The sequence below is a fragment of the Rattus norvegicus genome, chromosome 11 (assembly GCF_036323735.1).
Source record: "Rattus norvegicus strain BN/NHsdMcwi chromosome 11, GRCr8, whole genome shotgun sequence".
Classification (NCBI taxonomy): Eukaryota; Metazoa; Chordata; class Mammalia; order Rodentia; family Muridae; genus Rattus; species Rattus norvegicus.
In genome coordinates, this window is record NC_086029.1 from 95136769 (window position 1) to 95164435 (window position 27667).

The window sequence follows — 27667 nt, forward strand, 5'->3', positions numbered from 1 at the left end:
GACACAGTGAAAGCAGTGCTAGCAGGAAAACTCATAGGACTATGTGCCTCCATAAAGAAATTGAAGCTATCATGCTCTAGCAACTTAACAAAACATCTGAAATTTCTAGAACAAAAGGAAGTCAATACACCCGAGAGGAGTAGATTGCTATACATAAACAAACTCAGGGCAAAATCAATCAATTAGAAACAAAGAGAACTATACAAAGAATCAACAAAACAAAACCTGGATCTTTGAGAAAATGAACACAGACATAAACCCTTAGCCAAAGAAACAGACACCGAGACAATATCCAAAATGAGTCATAAGACATTGCTACAAAAGCCAAAAATCAACAAAATTGGAAAATCTAAATAAAATGAATGATTTTCTAGAGAGAGATACCATGTACAAAAGTTAAATCAAGAGCAGATAAACTGTCTAAACAGTACAATAAGTCCTCAGGCAATAAACAGCTATTAAAGTCACCCAATCAAAAAAAGCCCATGGACTGATGGTTTTAGTGGAGAGTTCTACCAGACTTTCAAAGAACAGTTAATACCAACACTTATCAAACTGTTCCATAAAAATAGAAATAGAATCATTACCTGTTATTGTAAAAATATAAAAATAAAAAGTATTGTTGGTCTTTTACCCCGCTAGGTCTCTACCGCGGTGCCCCAAGATATCTGCTAGGTATCTTGGCGGAAACACATCCCAGCCGCACACTTTCTTACACTCAAACCCTCACATAAAAGAGCACACAACACAATAATCTTAGATCCAATTGGTAAGATATAATTGTCCACTTAAACATACAAAGCCCGGTACACATCCATCCCTTAGGAACATTGATAACAACCTATAAATACACAGAGCAAAATCTTAATATCACCTGCCATCTTGTCCTGCCACCACTTCTCAGCCCCTCTCCTCTGCCCTGTCTCTCTTCTCTCCCCTCGTGTCCTCCTCTTCCTTCAAACTTGTCTCCCGCCCATCCTTCCTTCTCCTCCAATGACAGGCCTCCTTCTATCCTGTACCTGCCCCTCACCAGTACTTTACAAATTCAATGGAAAGGTGATTCTGGTGAAGTCACCCTAGTTCTGAGTCCTTGACTAGGCAGCTGTCCTTGGGGCAGTGGAATTAGCACCAACATACAGTAACTTCAGGGCAAACCACAACAATTACATAATTCATTCTATTAAGGCACAGTTCCTCTGATGCCTAAACCATACAAAGGCCCAGTGAAAGAAGAAAATGTTAGAATAATTTTGCTATGGATATTCTTACAAATACTCTAAATAACATTTCACGAACTGAATACAAGAGCACATCAAAAACCATCATTCACTATGATCGGGTAGGCTTCATTCCAGTGGTATAAGGATGGAGTAATATGTGAAAACCCATCAAATACATACACACACACACACACACACACACACACACACACACAAACACACACACACAAACTAATAAATCTCACATGATCATCTTATTAGATGCTAAAAAACCTTTGACAAAATAAAGTACCTCTTCACATTTAAAGTATTGCAGAGATCTGGAATTCGAGGCCTATGCCCAAACAATAAAAGCTATATAGAACAATCCAATAGCCAATATAAAATTAATGAGGAGATACTTGAACAAATCCCACTAAAATCTAGGACAAGACAAGGCTGTCTTCTCTCCCTATATCTATTCAAAGGAGTTCTTTTTTTTTTTTAACTTGAGTATTTCTTATTTACATTTCGAATGTTATTTCCTTTCCCGGTTTCCGGGCAAACATCCCCCTAATCCCTCCCCCTCCCCTTATTTAGGGGTGTTCCCCTCCCCATCCTCCCCCCATTGCCGCCCTCCCCCCAACAATCACATTCAATGGGGGTTCAGTCTTAGCAAGACCAAGGGCTTCCCCTTCCACAGGTGATCTTACTAGGATATTCATTGCTACCTGTGAGGTCAGAGTCCAGGGTCAGTCCATGTATAGTCTTCAGGTAGGGGCTTAGTCCCTAGAAGCTCTGGTTGCTTGGCATTGTTGTTCATAAGGGGTCTCAAGCCCCTTCAAGCTCTTCCAGTTCTTTCTCTGATTCCTTCAACGGGGGTCCTATTCTCAGTTCAGTGGTTTGCTGCTGGCATTCGTCTCTGTATTAGCTATATTCTGGCTGTGTCTCTCAGGAGAGATCTACATCCGGCTCCTGTCTGCCTGTACTTCTTTGCTTCATTCATCTTGTCTAATTGATCGGCTGTATGTGTATGGGCCACATGTGGGGCAGGCTCTGAATGGGTGTTCCTTCTGTGTCTGTTTTAATCTTTGCCTCTCTATTCCCTGCCAAGGGTATTCTTGTTCCCCTTTTAAAGAAGGAGTGAAGCATTCACATTTTGATCATCCGTCTTGAGTTTCATGTGTTCTATGCATCTAGGGTAATTCAAGCATTTGGGCTAATAGCAACTTATCAATGAGTGCATACCATGTGTGTTTTTCTGTGATTGGGTTACCTCACTCAGGATGATATTTTCCAGTTCCAACCATTTGCCTATGAATTTCGTAAACTCATTGTTTTTGATGGTTGAATAATATTCCATTGTGTAGATACAGGATACAGTAACCTGGGCTGGCATTTGTGTTCTTTTAGGAGCTCTTAAAGCTGTAGATGGAGTAGTAAGACAACAAAAGGAGATCAAGGGGCTACAATTTGGCAAGAAGAAGTCAAGGTATCGCTATTGGCAAATGAGAAGGTAGTATACAAAAGTGACACCAAAATTTCTGTCAGAGTCCTTCTATAGCTGAAAACCAAGTTCAGCATAGTGGTTGGATATAAAACTAACGCAAACTAATCAGTAGCCTTCCTTTACACAAATGATAAAGAGGGTGAGGAAGAAAATAGGGAAACAACACCCTTCACAATAATAAAAAATAATATAAAATATCTTGGAGTAACTGTCTTCAATAATGTGAAAGATCTGAATTTCAGGAACTTCAAGGTTCTGGAGAAAAAAATCAAAGGAGACCTCAGAAGTTGGCAAGATCTCCCATGCTCACAATTGGTAGGATTAACAGTAAAATGGCCACTATACCAAAAGCAATCTACAGATTCAATGCAATCCTCATCTAATTCGCCATACAGTTCTTCAGAAAAATGGAAAGAGCACTCTCAATTTAATATTGAAAAGCAAAAGAAAACAAAACAGTGCAACACAACAACAACAACAACAACAACAAAAATCAAAATAGCAAAAACAATTCTCAATAATGAAAGAACTTCCATGGGGAAATACTATCCCCGACTTCAATCTGTACTACATAACAGTAGTGAAAAACATTGAATGATTTTGGCACAGATACAAAGAGCATAATCAATAGAATAGAATTGAAGACCCAGAAACAAACCCACACACTTGTGGACATTTAAACTTTGGCAAATAAGCCAATAACATACAGTGGAAAAGAGAAAAGATCTTCAATAAATACTGCTTGTCTAACTGGCAGTCGGTATGTAGAAAAATGAAAATAGATCCATATCTATCACCTTGCACAAAGCTCAAGTCCAAGCAAATCATGGATCTCAACGTAAAATGAGATACACTGAATCTAATAGAAGAGAAAAGGAAAGAGGCTTGAACTCATTGGAACACAGGGAAAATTCCTGAAGAGCACTCCAATAGCTCAGTCTCTAAGATCAATAATTAATAAAAAGGACCTTCTGAAACTGAAAAGATTCTGTAAGGAATAAGACACAGTCAATAAGACAAATTATGAAAATACAGATACTGTTCTTGTTCATTTATGATTTTGTTATTTTGAGTCCCCTATTTCTTTATTTCATTCAATCTGCTTCATCTACTCTAAGAAAAAGGTCCAAGATTGGTAGATTACTTGCAATGATTCCTTTTTTTATTTTATTGATTTCTATTTAACTTCTATTATTTCTGTCAATTGACAGGGTTTATATTTGGTTTGTTCCTGTTTATTCTAATTTTTGAGTTGCATCGTGAAGCCATTAATCTGTGTGCTCTATTTAATTTTTCAATATACTAACTTAGACCTTTAACTTTTCCGTGTAGTACTAAAATCCGTAGGTCTCAGAGAATTTTTATTTTAAATTGGATATTTTTGTATTTGCATTTCAAATGTTAACCACTTTCCCTCTTGTCAATTCCCTCTCCTCCTCCCTCTGCATCTAAGAAGATACTCACACTCCCACTAACCAACTCACACCTCAACACCCTGACAATCCCTTATACTTGGGCAATGAGCCTTCAAAGGACCAAGGGCTACTCCTCATACTGACGCCATACAATTCTATCCTCTGCTACATATGCAGCTGGAGCCATGGGTCCTACCATCTGTACCCATTGGTTGATGGTTTAGTCACTGTAACATCTGGTGGGGTCTGGTGGACTGATACTGTCCTTCCTAAGGGGTTGTAAAGCCCTTCAGTTCCTTCAGTCCTTTCTCTAACTCCTCCATTGCTGTCTGTGTACTCAGTCTCATGGTTAACTACAAGCATCTGCATTTGCATCAGTAAGGATCTGTCATAGTCCATCAGGAGACATCAATATCAGGCTCCTGTAAGCAAGCACTTCTTGGCATCAGTAATAGTGATTTGGATTGCTGGCTTCATATGGGATGGATCTCCAGGTGGGTCAGTCTATGAATGATCTTTCCTTCAGTCCCTGCTCAACTCTCTATCCATTTTTTACCTCCCTTGAGTATTTTGTTCTCCCTTCTAAGAAGGAATGAAGCATCCACATTTGGTCCCCCTTATTCTTGAGCTTCATATGGTCTCTCACTCGTTTCTTAGGCATTCTGAACTTTTGGTCTAACATCCACTTATCAGTGAGTACATACCATGCATGTCCTTTTGTGAATGGGTTACCTCAATCAGGACTCCTAAGCCTGATAAAAAGAAACTTCAGCAAAGTGGCTGGATATAAAAATTAACTCAAAAAATCAGTAGTCTTTCTCTTTTCAAAGGATAAACAGGTATGCCCAAGAGATATATAGAAGGTCCTTAAGTAGTACTATGTTCAAATTCTTGAGAAACTTCCACACTGCTTTCCAGAATGGTTTTTTGAGCTTGCAATCCCACCAATAATGGAGGAGTGTTCCTCTTTCTCCACATTCTCACCAGCATCTACTGTCACCTGAGATTTTGATGTTAGCCATACTGACTGGGGTCAGGTGGAATCTCATGGTTGTTTCGATTTGCCTTTCCCTGATAGTTAAGAATGTTGAACCTTTATTTAGGTGCTTCTCAGTCATTCAGTATTCCTTAGTTGAGAATTCTTTGTTTACCATTGTACTCAATTTTGAATATATTATTTGATTCTCTGGAGTCCAACTTCTTGAGTTCTTTGTATATATTAGATAGTAGCTCTCTATCAGATATAGGTTTGGTAAACATCTTTCCCAAATCTGTTGGATGCTGCTTTGTCCTATTGAGAGTGTCCTTAGCCTTAATAAATCTTTGCAATTTTATGAAGTCTGATTAGTCAATTGGTTATCTTAGAAAATAAGCCATTGATATTCTGTCCAGGAAATTTCCCCTTTGCCTCTCTGTTCAAGGCTTTTCCCTACTATCACTTCTATTAGTTTCAGTGTATCTGGTTTTATGTGAAAGTCTTTGCTCCACTTGGGGTTGAGCTTTGCAGAAGGAGATAAGAATGGATTGTTTTGCATTCTTCTAAATTCAGACCTCTAGTTGAACCAGCACCATTTGTTGAAATGGCTGTCTTTTTTTTTTTTTTTTGATGGATAGTTTTAGCTACTTTGTCAAAGATAAGGTGACCATAGGTGTGTGGGTTGATTTCTGTGTCTTAAATTCTATTCCATTTATCTACCTGCCTGTCTCTGAACCAAGACTATACTGTTCTTATGATGACTGCTCTGTAATATAGCTTGAGGTCAGTGATCTTGATTCCCCCTAGAAGTTCTTTTATTGTTGCGAATAGTTTTTCTTATTTTGGATTTTTTCTTATTCCAAATGAATTTGAGAATTGCTCTTTTTAACTCTATGAAGAAATGAGTTGAATGGTGATTGCATTGAATCTGGAGATTGCTTTGAGCAAGATCGCCAGTGACTATGGGGAAGGGTGTCACTTTCGTAATTTCTTTCTCTGCCTGTTTATCCTTTGAGTAGAGGAAGGGTACTGATTTGTTTGAGTTAAATTTATATTGAGGCACTTTGCTGAAGTTATTTATCAGGATTAAGAGTTCTCTGAGGGCTGCGCAGATCTTCCTGGTTGCTGCCGCCGTGGAGAGCTCATAGGCAGCACCCCACGAGCAAACTTGAGCCTCAGAACCACAGGTAAGACCAACTTTTCTGCTGCAAGCGACCTGCCTGGTGAACTCAGGACACACAGAGGCAAAATTCCTCTAGGACCGGAAACTTCCGGTGGTTAGCGGGAATCCCAAACCCGCGGATCCCTGCCCGCAGCAGCTCTCTGCTCTCAAACCCCGTGGGAGAGAGACCTCACCGCCTGGTCAGGAGGGCACTACTGAGGCTGCAGAGCGGAAGAGACCACCAACACTGCCCACCCCTGACCACATCTCTGGCCCAAGAGGAAACTGTATACGGCCTCTGGGTTCCCGTAGAGGAGGGCGCAGGAGCAGCAGGTCCGCTGCGTCTGAGACACCACTGGAACCTGAAGGGATAGACCAGATAAACAGTTCTCTGCACCCAAATCCCATGGGAGGGAGAGCTAAACCTTCAGAGAGGCAGACACGCCTGGAAAACCAGAAGAGACTGCACTCTGCACACATTACTGATTCCAGAGGAAAACACCAAACGCCATCTGGAAACCTGATGCACTGAAGGTCCCAGAAAGGGCGGCGCAGATCTTCCTGGTTGCTGCCGCTGCGGAGAGCTCATAAGCAACACCACACGAGCAAACTTGAGACTCTGGACCACAGGTAAGACCAACTTTTCTGCTGCAAGAGACCTGCCTGGTGAACACCAGACACAGGCCCACAGGAACAGCTGAAGACCTGTAGATAGGAAAAACTACACGCCTGAAAGCAGAACACTCAGTCCCCATAACTGGCTGAAAAAAAAACAGGAAAGCAGGTCTACAGCACTCCTGACACACAGGCTTATAAGACAGTCTAGCCACTGTCAGAAATAGCAGAACAAAGTACCACTAGAGATAATCTGATGGCGAGAGGCAAGCGCAGGAAACCAAGCAACAGAAACCAAGACTACATGGCATCAACGGAGCACAATTCTCCCACAAAAGCAAACACTGAATATCCAAACACACCAGAAAAGCAAGATCTAGTTTCAAAAATATGTTTGATCATGATGCTGGAGGACTTCAAGAAAGACGTGAACAACTCCCTTAGAGAACAAGTAGAAGCCTACAGAGAGTAATCGCAAAAATCACTGAAAGTATTCCAGGAAATCATAAATAAACAAGTAGAAGCCTATAGAGAGGAGTGACAAAAATCCCTGAAAGAATTCCAGGAAAACACAATCAAACAGTTGAAGGAATTAAAAATGGAAATAGAAGCAATCAAGAAAGAACACATGGAAACAACCTTGGATATAGAAAACCAAAGGAAGAGACAAGGAGCTGTAGATACGAGCTTCACCAACAGAATACAAGAGATGGAAGAGAGAATCTCAGGAGCAGAATATTCCATAGAAATCATTGACTCAACTGTCAAAGATAATATAAAGCAGACAAAGCTACTGGTCCAAAACATACAGGAAATCCAGGACTCAATGAGAAGATCAAACCTAAGGATAATAGGTGTTGAAAAGAGTGAAGACTCCCAGCTCAAAGGACCAGTAAATATCTTCAACAAAATCATAGAAGAAAACTTCCCTAACCTAAAAAAGAGATACCCATAGGCATACAAGAAGCCTACAGAACTCCAAATAGATTGGACCAGAAAAGAAACACCTCCCGTCACATAATACTCAAAACACCAAAAGCACGAAATGAAGAAAGAATATTAAAAGCAGTAAGGGAAAAAGGTCAAGTAACATATAAAGGCAGACCTATCAGAATCACACCAGACTTCTCGCCAGAAACTGTGAAAGCCAGAAGATCCTGGACAGATGTCATACAGAACGTAAGAAAACAAAAATGCCAGCCCAGGTTACTGTACCCTGCAAAACTCTCAATTAATATAGATGGAGAAACCAAGATATTCCGTGACAAAACCAAATTTACACAATATCTTTCTACATATCCAGCACTACAAAGGATAATAAATGGTAAAGCCCAACATAAGGAGGCAAGCTACACCCTAGAAGAAGCAAGAAACTAATCGTCTTGGCAACAAAACAAAGAGAAGGAAAGCACACAAACATAAACTCACATCCAAATATGAATATAACAGGAAGCAATAATCACTATTCCTTAATATCTCTCAACATCAATGGCCTCAACTCCCCAATAAAAAGACATAGATTAACAAACTGGATATGCAATGAGGACCCCGCATTCTGCTGCCTACAGGAAACACACCTCAGAGACAAAGACAGACACTACCTCAGAGTGAAAGGCAAGAAAACAACTTTCCAAGCAAATGGTCAGAAGAAGCAAGCTGGAGTAGCCATTCTGATATCAAATAAAATCAATTTTCAACTAAAATTCATCAAAAAAGATGAGGAAGGACACTTCATATTCATCAAAGGAAAAATCCACCAAGATGAACTCTCAATCCTAAATATCTATGCCCCAAATACAAGGGCACCTACATACGTAAAAGAAACCTTACTAAAGCTCAAAACACACATTGCACATCACACAATAATAGTAGGAGATTCCAACACCCCACTCTCATCAATGGACAGATCATGGAAACAGAAATTAAACAGAGACATAGACAGACTAAGAGAAGTCATGAGCCAAATGGACTTAACAGATATTTATAGAACATTCTATCCTAAAGCAAAAGGATATATCTTCTTCTCAGCTCCTCATGGTATTTTCTCCAAAATTGACCATATAATTGGTCAAAAAAACGGCCTCGACAGGTACAGAAAGATAGAAATAATCCCATGCGTGCTATGAGACCACCTCGGCCTAAAACTGGTCTTCAATAACAATAAGGGAAGAATGCTCACATATACGTGGAAATTGAACAATGCTCTACTCAATGATAACCTGATCAAGGAAGAAATAAAGAAAGAAATTAAAAACTTTTTAGAATTTAATGAAAATGAAGGTACAATATACCCAAACTTATGGGACACAATGAAAGCTGTGCTAAGAGGAAAACTCATAGCGCTGAGTGCCTGCAGAAAGAAACAGGAAAGAGCATATGTCAGCAGCTTGACAGCACACCTAAAAGCTCTAGAACAAAAAGAAGCAAATACACCCAGGAGGAGTAGAAGGCAGAAAATAATCAAACTCAAAGCTGAAATCAACCAAGTAGAAACAAAAAGGACCATAGAAAGAATCAACAGAATCAAAAGTTGGTTCTTAGAAAATCAACAAGAATGATAAACCCTTAGCCAGACTAACAAAGGACACAGAGAGTGTGTCCAAATTAACAAAATCAGAAATGAAAAGGGAGCCATAACTACAGATTCGGAGGAAATTCAAAAAATCATCAGATCTTACTATAAAAGCCTATATTCAACAAAACTTGAAAATCTGCAGGAAATGGACAATTTCCTATACAGATACAAGGTACTGAAGTTAAATCAGGAACAGATAAACCATTTAAACAACCCCATAACTCCTAAGGAAATAGAAGCAGTCATTAAAGGTCTCCCAACCAAAAAGAGCCCAGGTCCAGACGGGTTTAGTGCAGAATTCTATCAGACCTTCATAGAAGACCTCATACCAATATTATCCAAACTATTCCACAAAATTGAAACAGATGGAGCACTACCAAATTCCGTCTATGAAGCCACAATTACTCTTATACCTAAACCACACAAAGACCCAACAAAGAAAGAGAACTTCAGACCAATTTCCCTTATGAATATCGATGCAAAAATACTCAATAAAATTCTGGCAAACCGAGTCCAAGAGCACATCAAAACAATCATCCACCATGATCAAGTAGGCTTCGTCCCAGGCATGCAGGGATGGTTTAATATACGGAAAACCATCAACGTGATCCATTATATAAACAAACTGAAAGAACAAAACCACATGATCATTTCATTAGATGCTGAGAAAGCATTTGACAAAATTCAACACCCCTTCATGATAAAAGTCCTGGAAAGAATAGGAATACAAGGCCCATACCTGAACATAGTAAAAGCCATATACAGCAAACCAGTTGCTAACATTAAACTAAATCGAGAGAAACTTGAAGCAATCCCACTAAACTCAGGGACTAGACAAGGCTGCCCACTCTCTCCCTACTTATTCAATATAGTTCTTGAAATTCTAGCCAGAGCGATCAGACAACAAAAGGAGGTAAAGGGGATACAAATTGGAAAAGAAGAAGTCAAAATATCACTATTTGCAGATGATATGATAGTATATTTAAGTGATCCCAAAAGTTCCACCAGAGAACTACTAAAGCTGATAAACAACTTCAGCAAAGTGGCTGGGTATAAAATTAACTCAAATAAATCAGTAGCCTTCCTCTACACAAAAGAGAAGAAATAAGCCGAGAAAGAAATTAGGGAAACGACACCCTTCATAATAGACCCAAATAATATAAGGTACCTCGGTGTAACTTTAACCAAGCAAGTAAAAGATCTGTACAATAAGAACTTCAAGACTCTGAAGAAAGAAATTGAAGAAGACCTCAGAAGATGGAAAGATCTCCCATGCTAATGGATTGGCAGGATTAATATAGTAAAAATGGCCATTTTACCAAAAGCAATCTACAGATTCAATGCAATCCCCATCAAAATACCAATCCAATTCTTCAAAGAGTTAGACAGAACAATTTGCAAATTCATCTGGAATAACAAAAAACCCAGGATAGCTAAAACTATCCTCAACAATAAAAGGACTTCAGGGGGAATCATGATCCCTGAACTCAAGCAGTATTACAGAGCAATAGTAATAAAAACTGCATGGTATTGATACAGAGATAGACAGATAGACCAATGGAACAGAACTGAAGACACAGAAGTGAACCCACACACCTATGGGCACTTGATTTTTGACAAAGGAGCCAAAACCATCAAATGGAAAAAAGATAGCATTTTCAGCAAATGGTGCTGGTTCAACTGGAGGTCAACATGTAGAAAAATGCAGATCGATCCATGCTTATCACCCTGTACAAAGCTTAAGTCCAAGTGGATCAAGGACTTCCACATCAAACCAGATACACTCAAACTAATAGAAGAAAAACTAGGGAAGCATCTGGAACACATGGGCACTGGAAAAAATTTCCTGAACAAAACACCAATGGCTTATGCTCTCAAGAATCGACAAATGGGATCTCATAAAACTGCAAAGCTTCTGTAAGGCAAAGGACACTGTGGTTAGGACAAAACGGCAACGAACAGATTGGGAAAAGGTCTTTACCAATCCTACAACAGATAGAGGCCTTATATCCACAATATACAAAGAACTCAAGAAGTTAGACCACAGGGAGACAAATAACCCTATTAAAAAATGGGGTTCAGAGCTGAACAAAGAATTCACAGCTGAGGAATGCCAAATGGCTGAGAAACACCTAAAGAAATGTTCAACATCTTTAGTCATAAGGGAAATGCAAATCAAAACAACCCTGAGATTTCACCTCACACCAGTGAGAATGGCTAAGATCAAAAACTCAGGTGACAGCAGATGCTGGCGAGGATGTGGAGAAAGAGGAACACTCCTCCATTGTTGGTGGGATTGCAGACTGGTACAACCATTCTGGAAATCAGTCTGGAGGTTCCTCAGAAAATTGGACATTAAACTGCCTGAGGATCCAACTGTACCTCTCCTGGGCATATACCCAAAAGATGCCCCAACATATAAAAAAGAGACGTGCTCCACTATGTTCATCGCAGCCTTATTTATAATAGCCAGAAGCTGGAAAGAACCCAGATGCCCTTCAACAGAGGAATGGATACAGAAAATGTGGTACATCTGCACAATGGAATATTACTCAGCTATCAAAAACAATGACTTTATGAAATTTGTAGGCAAATGGTTGGAAGTGGAAAATATCATCCTGAGTGAGATAACCCAATCACAGAAAAACACACATGGCATGCACTCATTGATAAGTGGCTATTAGCCCAAATGCTTGAATTACCCTAGATGAATAGAACACATGAAACTCAAGACGGATGATCAAAATGTGAATGCTTCACTCCTTCTTTAAAAGGGGAACAAGAATACCCTTGGCAGGGAATAGAGAGGCAAAGATTAAAACAGACACAGAAGAAACACCCATTCAGAGCCTGCCCCACATATGGCCCATACATATATAGCCATCCAATTAGACAAGATGGATGAAGCAAAGAAGTACAGGCTGACAGGAGCCGGATGTAGATCGCTCCTGAGAGACACAGCCAGAATACAGCAAATACAGAGGCGAATACCAGCAGCAAACCACTGACCTGAGAATAGGACCCCCGTTGAAGGAATCAGAGAAAGAACTCGAAGAGCTTGAAGGAGCTCGAGACCCCTTATGAACAACAATGCCAAGCAACCAGAGCTTCCAGGAACTAAGCCACTACCTAAAGACTATACATGGATTGACCCTGGACTCTGACCTCATCGGTAGCAATGAATATCCTAGTAAGAGCACCAGTGGAAGGGGAAGCCCTTCGTCCTGCTAAGACTGAACCCCCAGTGAACGTGATTGTTGGGGCAAGGGCGGCAATGGGGGGAGGATGGGGAGGGGAACACCCCTAAATAAGGGGAGGGGGAGGGATTGGGGGGATGTTTGCCCGGAAACCGGGAACGGGAATAACACTCGAAATGTAAATAAGAAATACTCAAGTTAATAAAAAAAAAAAAAAGAATTCCAGACATGGGGCTGGAGAGATGGCTCAGCGGTTAAGAGCACTGACTGCTCTTCCTAGAGGTCCTGAGTTCAATTCCCAGCAGCCACATGGTGGCTCACAACCATCTGTAATGGGATCAGATACCTTCTTCTGATATGTCTGAAGACAGGTAAAGTGTACTTATATGTAATAAATAAATCTTAAAAAAGAAAAAAAAGAGAGTTCTCTGGTAGAATTTATGGGATCACTTACATATACTAACTATCATATCATCTGCAAATATTGATATTTTGACTTCTTCCATTCTATTTTGTATCCCATTGCCTTCCTTTTGTTCTCTGATTGCTCTGGTTAGGACTTCAAGTACTATATTTAATAGGTTGGGAGAGAGTGGGCAGTCTTATTTAGTACTGGATCGTAGTTGGATTGCTTAAATATTCTCTCTACTTAGTTTGATGTTGGCTACTGGTTTTCTGCATATTCCTTTTACTAGATTTAGGTATAGGACTTGAATTCCTGAACTTTCCAAACTTTTTAATATGAAGCGTGTTTGAATTTTGTCAAATGCTTTCTAAGCATCTAATGAGATGATCATTTTTTTTCTCTTTGCGTTTGTTTATATAGCGGATTGCACTGATGAATTTCTGTGTATTGAAACATCTTTGCATCGCTGGGATGAAGCCTAGTTGATAATGATGGATGATTATTTTGATGTGACCTTGGATTTGGCTTGTGAGAATTTTACTGAGGTTTTTGTACCAATATTCATAACAGAAATTTGCCTGACATTCTCCTTCTTTTACGGTCTTTGTGTTGTTTACGTATAAGCTTAATTGAGGCTTCATAAAAGGGATTGGATAGTATTCCTTCTGTTTCTATTTTGTGGAACACTTTGAAGAATATTGGTATTAGATCTTCTTTGAAGATCTGATAGAATTCTGCTCTAAACCCATCTGGTCCTGGGGTTTTTGTGGTTCAGAAACTTTTGATGAGTTCTCCAGGTTCATGTGTAGTGAAGGATGACATTGGTGTGGATCAATTTGAAGAGAAGCCATTGGTCCTGCCAAAGCTTGATGCCCCAGTGTAGGGGAATGTCAGAGTCGGGAGGTGGAAAGTGGTGAGTGGTTGGGTGGGGGAACACCCTCATAGAAGAAGGAGGGGGATGGGATAGAGGGTTTATGGATGGGAAACTGGAAAAGGAGATAACATGAAATGTAAAAAATATCCAATTTTAAAAAAGAACACATTAAATAAAAAAAAAAACACAAGCCACAGAGCCTTGAAAATTGACCTCTTTTTTTTCCACCCTTTTCTTCCCTTGAGCTGGTAGAGTGAGTAGTCCGTACTTTAGATGGTAGGGTCATTTTTTGCTTGTTCAGAAATGACCTAATAGAGTTGTATGTCTTTGTAGATTAGAAGACTCAAGAATTAATTTTCTCTGTAAACTTAAATGTAACCAGGATGTAGTAATCTGGCAAAGCTGAGCTGTTACAGTCTAGGCTGGCCACAAAAAAAAAAAAACAACAAAAAAAAACAAAAACAAAAAAAAACTTAGCTGTCTCTTTAAAAATAATAACTGGGATTTCTGGAATCAATGGACTCTCAAAGCAGCTTCTACCTCCATTTCTCTTTACTCTGTCTGTCATGGATGCGAGTCATAAGGCCTTTAGAGGGAGGATTCTCAAAGGTTTGTCACAGATTCACTGCTGACCTGGCCTTTCTTTCTGGCCAAATTGCAGTAAAAGGAGAAACAATTTCTACATCTCTGCTATTCATGAGACGCTTTCCTCTCAGCTTACAAGAGGGCCTCTTTGTACTAACCAACTGAAATGAGCCAATCTCATCCCTGGCTCTTGTGCCGAAACCTGAAACACATCAGCTCCAAGCATCATGCCCGGGTCCATGTCAATTAAGTAGCATACCCAAAACATAACACAAATAAGGATCTAGTTTCCTGCACAAGACACTGAAATTGAAATAAATAAAGATTACAGCAAACTGGGAGATATGCTTATTCTTCTCTGACATATTTTTTCTCACCTCAAAAAAGATTTTAGGAAAATTATGTAATTTTTGGCATATTGAAAGGGGGGGCTCTGGCACAGGGGCCTCTCCAGGGTGATCTAGTGATCTCTGGCCCAGCTACGTGTGTGGGTTCGAGTGAGGTGGAGAGAACTCAGGCAGGGAGGTGGGACTGCTTACCCTCCCTCAGCTGGTGGTTCTGCTCCTTTCTTTCCTTCTGCTTTGGTTTCCCAGCCAGGCTGAGCCAGCAGAAGCATGCATAGCCCTGATGGGTGCAGGGGAGCTTCTGGTAGTCACTGGGGGAGAGCAGATCTCTTCCCACAAGCGACGGAGTTGTTACAGCTCTTATGACAGAAGTTTTCAGACAATGGAAAAATTCCTGCACACCTTTAATTCTGAACACAATACTTAAATACAGTTTTTGGGTGCATCAGTGTCTGACAACAGCTACTTCTTATTGGTTCAGAATGAGAGCTTGGAAAGACCTCATCTACATATTTGGGAGTGTGGTCCTGTTTCTATGACTGATGAGTATGACGTGTTCTTATCTTGTTTGATAGTATTTGGTTGAAAGTCGATTTTATTCGATATTGGAATGGCTACTCCAGCTTGTTTCTTGGGACCATTTGCCTGGAAAATTTGTTCCAGCCCTTTACTCTAAGGTAGATTCTGTCTTTGTCACTGAGGTATGTTATCTCTATACAACAAAGTGCTAGGTCCTGTTTTCATATCCAGTTTGTTAATATATGTCTTTTTATTGGGAAATTGAGTCCATTGATGTTAAGATATATTAAGGAAGAGTGATTGCTACTTCTTGTTAAATAACAGAGTGTTGTTAGAGGTGCAATTACGTTTGTGTGACTCTCTTCTTTTGGGTTTGTTGCTAGAAGATTACTTTCTTGTTTTTTCTAGGGTGTAATTTCCCTCCTTGTGTTGGAGTTTTCCATCTATTATCCTTTGTAGTGCTGGATTTGTGGAAAGATATTGAGTAAATTGGATTTTGTTATGGAATATCTTAGTTTCTCGATTTCTGTTAGTTGAGAGTTTTGCTGGATATAGTAGCCTGGTCTGGCATTTGTGTTCTCTTAGTGTCTGTATGACACCTTTCAAGGATCTTCTAGTTTTCAAAGTTTCTTTTGAGACATCTGGGGTAATTCTTATATGTCTGCCTTTATATGTTACTTGACCTTTTTCCTTCACCTACAATAGTCTTTCTTGGTTTTGTGCATTTGGTGTTTTGACTATTATGTGATGGGATGAATTTCTTTTATCATTCAATCAATATTTCTGAAGAATTCTCATGCCCATTAGATGACAGTGCTGATCTGGTCTTGAGATGACAGAGCACCGGGCAAGTCCAAGTCATTGAGAAACTACTACTTTTTTCCACACACTTGCACAAGTATCAATGCCATGGATGGTTACATTTTGTTCTTTCCTGCTCCTTGGTCCCACAGGCCACATGAGTAGTGAACTCACAACTAGACTCCATAATTCATCCTTAATTCCAAAGGAGAATTGGACAGGAGCAATATATTTTTCAACAAAAGCATGCACTATTTTCATGGACAGTATCTACATAGCATTGAAAAGATCCTCAAAAATAAATATTTTTAATTTTAATAATGTAGTCTCAGGATATAAACGTTATTATCTTCTTCTCTATTGATAGGTTCCCACAGTGCTACACATGCTCAACTGTTAGACAGAGGCTTCTTTTACAATGAAGATTTCACAAGCTATGTTTTCACCATTTCTTTTTTTTTTTTATAATGGATACCATTTAATTGGGGTTGGCTTACAGGTTCAGAGGTTCAGTCTATTATCATCAAGGTAGGAGCATGGCAGCATCCAGACAGACATGGAGCTGGAGGAGCTGAGAGTTCTACATCTTCGGAAGGCCAATAAAATACTGGCTTTTAGGCAGCTAGGACGAGGGTATTAAACCCCACACCCACAGTGACACACCTAATCCAGCAAGGCCACATCTCCTAAGAGTGCCACTCCCTGGACCAAGCCTAAGAAACAATCACATTCCGCTCCCTAGCCCCCATAGGCTTGTTCAAACACATGAGTCTAGAGGGCCATACCTAGTCATAGCATATTTTAGTCTAACTCCCGAAGTCCTCATAGTCTATAGCAGTCTCAACAATGTTAAAAGTCCAGAGTTCAAAGTCTCTTCTGAGATTCATCTAATCACTTAACTGTAATCCCCAAAGCAGGTCAGGAAACCAGCTGGGCAAACTCCAAACTCTGCATCTCCATGTCTGATGTCTAAGCCGTCTTCAGATCTCCACTCCTTTTTCATCTTTGTTGACTGCAACAAAGTTCTTTCTCCTGCGCTGGTTCCACTCCCTGTTAGCAGCTTTCCTCAGCAGATATTCCAGGACTCTGGCATCTTTAACATCTTGATCTCCAAGGCAACCTCAGCTTCACAGCTTCTTGTTCCAATACCTAGGAGCCATACCTGATCTTCTAGGCTCCTCCAAAGAGCTGTGTCACTTCTAAAGCTCTGTCCTCTGTAGCACTCTAGGCTCTGGTTGGCTCCACTTGACTGCTGCTGCTGTTCTTAGTGATCATCCCATGGTACTGGCATCTCCAATATACTGGATATTCTGCTGCAACTAGGCTTTACCAATAGCTCCTCATAGGCTCTCTTCATGGTGCCAAGCATCAACTCCTTTGCATGACCCCTTCAGTCCTGGGCCATCAACTGCAACTGAGGCTGCACCTTCACCAATGGCCTTCCATGGCCTCTCACAGTGCCAAGCCTCAGCTGCTCTTCATGACCCCTTCATGCTTCAAAACCAGTACCACCTGGGTGACACTTACACATTACACATTACCAAGTACAGCTGCAGCATGAGGCTATCTCTGGAACACAGCTTCTCTGTGCTCTCAGAAAACACTTCTCAGAAGATTTCTCAGTAGACCACCTCAGTGAAGCTGGTCACTTCTTAACCAGCAACTTCTTAGTTCCAGCTAACCAGCATCAATTGTCCCAGTAATCTCCCATATTCTTAATTCTATCGTCAGAGCCACATGGCCAAGCCGCAGAGTTCTGTTGCTTGCTATGTGCTGGAAAGTGCTCCCTTGTTTTATTATCACTAGCTTTCTCTGTTTTCACCATTTCTTCAGCACTAATATGTAGAAAGCAGATGATAAACTATATATTGACCATGTTTGTAGTGTGTGTGTGTGTGTGTGTGTGTGTGTGTGTGTGTGTGTCTGTGTCTGTGTCTGTGTTTGCAAGAACATAAATGAGTCTGGGTATTTGAGAAGGCCAGAAAATACATGTAATTCTCTCAAGTGATAATTACAGGATGCTGGATGCTCTGAGCTGTCATATACCAGACAACAGAACAAAGTTGCACTGAGGTGTCATGGTTAAGGACTTCTTTATGCCCCAAGTCTGCTGCTGTTTTCCATTCATTTTCACATTTCTATGACATGCCACTTGGTGGAGACATTACTCCCATATGTAGTCTCACAATTTCTCAGTCAGTCCCAGTTTTAAATAAAGGAGTAATTTGTACATCCACAGGAAGACTGTATTTGCATAGAGCCAGCATCCATGTAGAATCTTAGAGACATATAAGGAGGGCTGCCTACCTATAGCTTGTTCACTGTACTTAGGAGGCAAAATTTGAGTGTTTTCACCATGACATGGACTCTACTATTCCTTGCTGTTCTTCATCACTTAACAGGTGAATGGGTTTAAGGAATTATTGGACTGTAATTGTTTGTTTGTTTGGGATGTTTGGCCCCTAGTTTTTACTGTGGATGGAATGACCTTGTTCTAACTGATTTTTATTATTTTCTTCTTATAGGGTCATGTGCCCAGTTTGTGCTTACTCAGTCAAACTCTATGTCTACGTCTCTAGGAAGCACAGTCAAACTGTCTTGCAAGCGCAGCACTGGTAACATTGGAAGCAGCTATGTGTACTGGTACCAGCAGCATGAGGGAAGATCTCCCACCACTATGATTTATGATGATGATAAGAGACCAGATGGAGTTCCTGATAGGTTCTCTGGCTCCATTGACAGCTCTTCCAACTCAGCCTTCCTGACAATCAATAATGTGCAGATTGAAGATGAAGCTATCTACTTCTGTCAGTCTTACAGTAGTGGTATTAATCACAGTGATGTGAACCATGGAGGAAGTAAGACAAAATCTCCCCAGAGTACCAACTGTGAAATCTATTGTGAAAAGAACTATTGCTGTTTCAAGTCCTCAGTAAAAGACTTAGGGTTGCCAAATCATATATTCCTTTAGGTTCACTGCAAGATTCTACATTCTGTCCATTTATGGATGACTGACCTCCTTTTAACTTTTGATTCAAAACGTGATGTAAATGGTTGAAAACAGGAATTTTAAAAGGCAATACTACTACCACTTTGCATCAGATTTCTTTACACATGTGAGGTTTTCAGCATCATCTCTGGCCATGAGTCATTTGCATATTTTTATTTTTTCCCTCCATTGTGGCATGACTAACTTTCTATAGTGCTAAATGTATCTGCAATATGGGAAACAACACACTTGGGAAAATCAACTGTGGTAACAAATATGCTGCTAAGAAGACTGTGATTTAGATTCTTACTGGATCCACTATGATTCCAGCCCCCACTAAATTGGGGTCGTGTACCAGGATGGAATTAATGGCTCTTCCTGCTTCTATGTGCCTGGATGCCAAGGCAAGCATTGTGGCTTGAAATTGAATGACAGCATTTCGGATCCCTGCATGAATGAGGCTATAGTTTAGCAGTGTAAGAGGCCAGAAAAGGCTGTAGGTGAAGACACAACCTCAATCGGAGTTGATAGCCCAATATTAAAGGGGTCATGAAAAGAAGCTGTGTATTAACACCGTGAAGAGAGCCATTAAGAGACTATCGATGAAATCTAGTTGCAGCAGAAGACCCCAGCACATTGGAGATGCCTGTACTGTGGCACGACCAAGAACAGCAGAAGCAGTGTAGTGAAGTCAATCAGATCCTTGAACGCTGCAGAAGTCAGACCTGGAGTAGTGAACCAAGTCCTTTGAAGGTGTTCAGAAGATCCTATGTATATTGCAGACATTGGAAAAGGAAGCTGTGAAGCTGAAATTGCCACAGAGACCCCCGAGATGTTAGAGGTCAATGAGCCCTTGGATACCTACTGAGGAAATCTTCTAACAGGGCATATAATGAGAACAACAGAAAGAATTATGTTAGAGTCATCGAAGCAGAAAGAACTTTGAATATCTTAAGAGTTCTTTGAGACTAGACATGAAAATGCAGAGTTTGGAGTTGGCACACATTAGACTTTTCGTCTGCTCTTGTTCATTGTTTTCTGACTATGACATTTTGTAATTGTAATGTACACCCTGGGGTTTTGAAGGTATGTGATTTGATTTTTGATAGTTAAGTGATTAGATGAATTTCAGAAGAGACTTTGAACTTTAGACTTTTAACATTGTTGAGACTGCTAAAAACTGAGTGGACTTTTTAACTTGGACTAAAAGTATTTTGTATTGTGCTGTGGCTAAGTAGGGCCCCAATAGATTGATGTGCTTGAACAAGCCTCTGGGGACCAGGAAGTAGAATGTGGTAGTTCAAATGTGCTTAGCTCGGGGAGTGGTAGAGTTAGGAGGTATGGTCTAGCTGGAGGAATTGTGTCACTGTGGGCTTTGTGACCCTCCTACAATGACCTGAAATCCAGTCTCCTGCCTGCCTTAAGATCAAGATGTAGAACTTTCAGCCCACCTGGCTCCATCCCTGCCTTTACAGTCTGATGTCTCCTCCCACATCGACGATAATGGACTGAACCTCTGAACCTGTAGGCCAATCCCAGTTAAATGTTCTCCTTTAGAGGAGATACCTTGGTTATGGTGTCACTTTACAACCATGGAAATACAAACTAAGACAGGGGGCTTACCCTGAGTCTGTTGTCTGCCTGTGAATCCTAACTGGTCTGCATTGCCTGGCCAAATGGAGAAGCGAACCAAGCCCTTTGAAGTAGTCCAGGATATCCTTAGTAGATCCTAGACATTGGAAAGGAATGTGGTGGAAAGGGGATGGAATATGTACCCAGTGCTACAATGACTGGAGGTGCTATGATGGTTTATTTACACAGGAGAATCCCTCTTAGAGGCATAAGGATGAGAATTTATTTCCCTAGGTATCTGTACCCAACTCCTAAGTGAAACAGTAGCACTGAATTCAAGTGTCTATTTTGGTGAGAGGGTCATATTCTAGTGAGGACAAAGCCTGGGTTATCCAACTGTATAAAATATCCAACTGTGGACTATAATGAAATTTAAGGCTGCACTTGCATACATTTACATACAGTGGTTATGCAAATGTGTAATAGAGCTTTTCAATCCCATGAAGTATCCTTGATGTCTAAAGCTCTGAAAGGCAGACCAGTGGAATGATGAAAGGTGACAAAGAATGCTCAGTGAAAGAATCAAAGAAATTTTTTTTCTAGTCTAATTCTGTGATGGAAATTTTTGTTTGGATAGTGGACAGGTACATAAAATATATTTGATATTGAAAGGGATTTCATACCAATTTCCTACCCTGACACTATAGAAGTTCCTTGAGTTTGTATCATGTCAAATAAAGGAATCAAGCTGCTCTTCATCCACAAGTATGTCATTTGTGGAAAAAGAATGTAAAACCTTGCTGGGAGCTCCGTGTTCTTTCCTTCTTATTTAGGTTGGTGCCACTTAAAGAGGTGCATTTGTGTGATCTACCTTCTTCATGAAGAAACCTGACATAAATGAATGAATTGATATGTAAGAAAAATACTGGCTTAATCTGCATGAGGTGAGCTAGCAGAGAGAAATTCCTTTTTCATTTTTTTTTCTAGCAAAAGTTGAGCTGTCTGTAGAGCTCTGGAGAGTAAACACAGATCTTTTAGAATTTCTTCTAGAAGCTGTCCAGAGAAAGCTGTCTGAAGTGTGAACACAGCTCTTCTAAAATGATTTCTATCAGCTACCCTGACAGAACTGCTTTAAGCGCTAACACATCTTTTTTTCAATTTATTCTGGCTTGCTTATTTTGAGCAGAAAACACAATAATTACTTTCAGATAATCCGAGAATTTTTTTCTAGCAGATTTTCTGACTTTGATTAGAAAATTCATAAACTCTCCAGAGAGATTTTGGAAGTTTTTCTAGAATGAGAGAGCTTCTTGTAGTGGGAAGTTGTTTCGGGAGAGTGCCCCAACGTGCAGGTGTTCAGCAGAGACCTGAGAAGGGGCAAAAGAATGGGGGACAGGAGGCACAAAGAAGGAGAGCAAGTTGATTGTCTGATCAATTTCTCAAATTTTGTTTCCTGGCAGTGGCTTATAAAGACAAGGAAGTGGGAAGGCCATGCACAAAGGGCCCAAGACCAATTTCACTACTGTCACTACCCTCCCATTGTTCTTTTGGTTTCTACAACCTTAAACCTCAAATCAGGTGTGCTGATAAGAACAGATAACTGGCCAGATTTTTCAGAAGTTGTAAGTGGCTTGACATTCCGGAAACATTCCTGAGACAGAGGGTGTGTATGTGGACTTGGCTCCAGGCAGGAGAAAGCTATCTCAAGCAGGAGTCTATTTTGAGCAGACTTCAGAGCCAGTAGCTATCAACAAAGAGCTGTCTTGGGAGCAATATTAAGCAGATTACAAAGCTGTCTGTTTGGGCCAATTACATGACTTTGAGTCATTCCACTGCAAAACAGGCTCCAGAGGTTTCAGAGGTTCGAAGCCAGCACTGATCTAACTTCCCTTCTCTGATGGCAAAAATGCATGGTCCAACCAAAAGTCGACATACAGATTTTCAAAGGAGTGATAAAAGAAACAGTCTGATGCAGCTATGACACTTATGAACTACATCAAGACCAGCATGTCACAATAACCCTATGGATGCTATAGTGGAACATATACATTGGGAGTAACCAATATCACTCTAATTGTATTTCAAACCTATTCAATAAATGATAGTCTATGCCTGGTACTGGAAACTAGGCTAAGAACTTAGGGCTTGTGAATCATTATTAGAGGAGAATATGTAGCCACAAATTTACTAACCCAGTATAATCCTTAACAACAATTTATTAACATTTATCTGTACGCCCACAGATGAATGTAAACTTCTTCCCTCATCAACGAAAATTATCTTTACTAAAGGGAGAGACCACTACAAAATATCACAACCAATCAAAATACAGATTCATGGATTGCACCCCTAGTGGCAACATCTATAAGTCACTTCCTCACTTAAATTTCAAAGAACATTATGGTAGGCAAGTTACACAGACTATAAGGTAAGAATATCAGAAAATTGATATGAAACTGTGTCTCTAATCCCCATCAAAATACCAATCCAATTCTTCAAAGAGTTAGACATAACAATTTGCAAATTCATCTGGAATAACAAAAAACCCAGGATAGCTAATACTATTTTCAACAATAAAAGGACTTCAGAGGGAATCACTATCCCTGAACTCAAGCAATATTACAGAGCAATAGTGATAAAAACTGCATGGTATTGGTACAGAGACAGACAGATAGACCAGTGGAACAGAATTGAAGACCCAGAAATGAACCCACACACCTATGGGCACCTGATTTTTGACAAAGGAGCCAAAATCATTCAATGGAAAAAAGATAGCATTTTCAGCAAATGGCGCTGGTTCAACTGCAGGTCAACATTTAGAAGAAACAGGCAAATCGATCCATGCTTATCACCCTGTACAAAGCTTAAGTCCAAGTGGATCAAAGAACTCCACATCAAACCAGATACACTCAAACTAATAGAAGAAAAACTAGGGCAGCATCTCGAACACATGGGCACTGGAAAAAATTTCCTGAACAAAACACCAATGGCTTATGCTTAAAGATCAAGAATCGACAAATGGGATCTCATAAAACTGCAAAGCTTCTGTAAGGCAAAGGACACTGTGGTTAGGACAAAACAGCAACCAAGAGATTGGGAAAAGATCTTTACCAATCCTACAACAGATAGAGGCCTTATATCCAAAATATACAAAGAACTCAAGAAGTTAGACTGCAGGGAGACAAATAACCCTATTAAAAAATGGGGTTCAACTCGAAATGTAAATAAGAAACACTCAAGTTAATAAAAAAATGGGGTTCAAAGCTAAACAAAGAATTCACAGCTGAGGAATGCCGAATGGCTGAGAAAAACCTAAAGAAATGTTCAACATCTTTAGTCATAAGGGAAATGCAAATCAAGACAACCCTGAGATTTCACCTCACACCAGTGAGAATGGCTAAGATCAAAAACTCAGGTGACAACAAATGCTGGCGAGGATGTGAAGAAAAAGGAACACTCCTCCATTGTTGGTGGGATTGCAGACTGGTAAAACCATTCTAGAAATCAGTCTGGAGTTTCCTCAGAATATTGGACACTGAACTACCTGAGGATCCAGCTATACCTCTCTTGGGCATATACCCAAAAGATGCCCCAACATATAAAAAAGACACATGTTCCAGTATGTTCATAGCAGCCTTATTTATAATAGCCAGAAGCTGGAAAGAACCCAGATGCCCTTCAACAGAGGAATGGATACAGAAAATGTGGTACATCTACACAATGGAATATTACTCAGCTATCAAAAACAATGACTTTATGAAATTCATAGACAAATGGTTGGAACTGGAAAATATCATCCTGAGTGAGGTAACCCATTCACAGAAAAACTCACATGGTATGCACTCATTGATAAGTGGCTATTAGCCCAAATGCTTGAATTACCCTAGATGCATAGAACACATGAAACTCAAGACGGATGATCAAAATGTGAATGCTTCACTCCTTCTTTAAAAGGGGGAATAAGAATACCCTTGGCAGGGAATAGAGAGGCAAAGACTAAAACAGAGAGAGAAGGAACACCCATTCAGAGCCTGCCCCACATGTGGCCCATACATATACAGCCACCCAATTAGACAAGATGGATGAAGCAAAGAAGTGCAGGCAGACAGGAGCCGGATGTAGATCTCTCCCAAGAGACACAGCCAGAATACAGCAAATACAGAGGCGAATGCCAGCAGCAAACCACTGAACTGAGAATAGGACCCCCGTTGAAGGAATCAGAGAAAGAACTGGAAGAGCTTGAAGGGGCTGGAGACCCCATATGAACAACAATGCGAAGCAACCAGAGGTTCCAGGGACTAAGCCACTACCTAAAGACTATACATGGACTGACCCTGGACTCTGACCTCATAGGTAGCAATGAATATCCTAGTAAGATCACCAGTGGAAGGGGAAGCCTTTGGTCCTGCTAAGACTGAACCCCCAGTGAACGTGATTGTTGGGGGGACGGCGGCAATGGGGGGAGGGTGGGGAGGAGAACACCCATAAATAAGGGGAGGGGGAGGGGTAAGGGGGATATTTGCCCAGAAACCAGGAAAGGGAATAACATTCGAAATGTAAATAAGAAATACTCAAGTTAATAAAAAAATAAAAAAAATAAAAAAGAAATATCAAAAGATCCTCCCGTAAAGTATCAACAACATGATATAATAAATGTGATCTGAACAAGAACAATACCAGTAGATTTGCCAAACTGTATGGGAAATAACCCATGAGGATCTGAATACTACAAAGAGAAGTATTAGCAACTAAAGATAGCTAGGAGCATGAAAGGTGATCTTCTTGAGTAAAGAGCACAACACCTAATTGTCCAGCCAAATTGTAACCTCTAAAAATGCATACCATACACCATTAGCAATATACAAATTGAACAAGTTATATTGAGGGATATAAATGTATTTATAAATATGCAGGAAATAGCAATTAGTAAAAGAAGAAGAGTAAGAAGAAGAGGGAGATGAAGTTGAAGGAGATCAGAGAGTGTTATCTGGGAGTATTGGGAGGGAGGAAAGGAAGAAAATAAATGAAACTAAAGGGCAACACTTAATAGACTCAAAAGGTTTTATAAATATATGTGTGTATATAACAATAGTTATAATAGAGGTCATCAATTTAAGGAGTCAGGGAAATTAGAAGTTAAGCGGGGGGGCTGGGGATTTAGCTCAGTGGTAGAGCGCTTACCTAGGAAGCGCAAGGCCTTGGGTTCGGTCCCCAGCTCTGAAAAAAAGAACCAAAAAAAAAAAAAAAAAGAAGTTAAGCGGGAAGAAATTAAGGTAAAATAATATAAATATTATGCTTATATATAATATTCACAAAAATGATAAAGTAATATTGAAATGCCTATTGCATTATGACTTATTGATTTACTACTGTTATGCTTATATGCAACTAAATAAACACTCAGTGACTCATTATTTGAATAAAAATAGTAATTAAAATGCCATTTAATATGTGGTAAATTTATTCATTATTCCCCATTGAAACTATGGATGCGTCTTCTTAATTCTAAGGCCACAGTTAAACTATTCCCTCTTTTGTTGGTGGGATTGCAGACTGGTACAACCATTCTGGAAATCAGTCTGGAGGTTCCTCAGAAAATTGGACATTGAACTGCCTGAGGATCCAGCTATACCTCTCTTGGGCATATACCCAAAAGATGCCCCAACATATAAAAAAGACACGTGCTCCACTATGTTCATAGAAGCCTTATTTATAATAGCCAGAAGCTGGAAAGAACCCAGATGCCCTTCAACAGAGGAATGGATACAGAAAATGTGGTACATCTACACAATGGAATATTACTCAGTTATCAAAAACAATGACTTTATGAAATTCGTAGGCAAATGGTCGGAACTGGAAAATATCATCCTGAGTGAGGTAACCCAATCACAGAAAAACTCACATGATATGCACTCATTGATAAGTGGCTATTAGCCCAAATGCTTGAATTACCCTAGATGCCTAGAACACATAAAACTCAAGACGGATGATCAAAATGGGAATGCTTCACTCCTTCTTTAAAAGGGGAACAAGAATACCCTTGGCAGGGAATAGAGAGGCAAAGATTAAAACAGAGACAGAAGGAACACCCATTCAGAGCCTACCCCACATGTGGCCCATATATACACAGCCACCCAATTAGAGAAGATGGATGAAACAAAGAAGTGCAGGCAGACAGGAGCTGGATGTAGGTCTCTCCTGAGAGACACAGCCAGAATACAGCAAATACAGAGGTGAATGCCAGCAGCAAACCACTGAACTGAGAACAGGACCCCCATTGAAGGAATCAGAGAAAAAACTGGAAAGCTTGAAGGGGATCGAGACCCCATAGGAACAACAATGCCAAGCAACAAGAGCTTTCAGGGACTAAGCCACTTCCTAAAGACTATACATGGACTGACCCTGGACTCTGACCTCATAGGTAGCATTGAATATCCTAGTAAGATCACCAGTGGAAGAGGAAGCCCTGGGTCCTGCTAAGACTGAACCCCCAGTGAACGTGATTGTTGGGGGGAGGGCGGCAATGGGGGGAGGATGGGGAGGGGAACGCCATAAATAAGGGGAGGGGAGGGGAGGGGGGATGTTGGCCCGTAAACCGGGAAAGGGAATAACACTCGAAATGTAAATAAGAAATACTCAAGTTAATAAGTTAATAATAAAAAAAAAAAAATATTCCGCTGCCGCTGCAGAGAGCCCCTGGGCAGCACCCCACGAGCGAACCTGAGCCTCGGGACCACAGGTAAGACCAAATTTTCTGCTGCAAGAAAGCTGCCTGGTGAGCTTGGGACACACGGAAGCAGAATTTCTCTAGGAGGCACGGTCTGTGTTTACCGGAAGTCCCACACCCGCGGATCCCGGACCGCAGCAGCTCTCTGCTCCCAGACCCGGTGAGAGAGAGACCCAACCGCCTGGTCAGGTGGGCACTCCT

At 40.3% G+C, this 27667-nt stretch overlaps 1 protein-coding gene and 1 long non-coding RNA gene across 6 annotated transcripts in view; one reads left to right on the forward strand and one right to left on the reverse strand.

Moving 5' to 3' along the window:
• Positions 1–27667, forward strand: part of LOC134481033 (immunoglobulin lambda-1 light chain-like) — a 357250-nt gene that overhangs the window by 77719 nt on the left and 251864 nt on the right. The window contains exons 1-2 of one of the 5 annotated variants that reach the window (XM_063270872.1): positions 18450–18580; positions 18704–19010. The exons of 3 other annotated variants lie outside the window; for them this stretch is intronic. In XM_063270872.1, the coding sequence (XP_063126942.1) occupies positions 18535–18580; positions 18704–19010 (353 nt within the window). In that variant the 5' untranslated portion in view covers positions 18450–18534. Of the gene's footprint in view, positions 1–18449; positions 18581–18703; positions 19011–27667 lie in introns of those variants that run through there. One more of the 5 variants, XM_063270879.1, reaches the window with a different exon arrangement.
• Positions 1–27667, reverse strand: part of LOC134481036 (uncharacterized) — a 121654-nt gene that overhangs the window by 60596 nt on the left and 33391 nt on the right. Inside the window, exon 3 of the long non-coding RNA XR_010056208.1 lies at positions 25921–25956. This is a non-coding gene — a long non-coding RNA (uncharacterized LOC134481036). The remainder of the gene's footprint in view (positions 1–25920; positions 25957–27667) is intronic.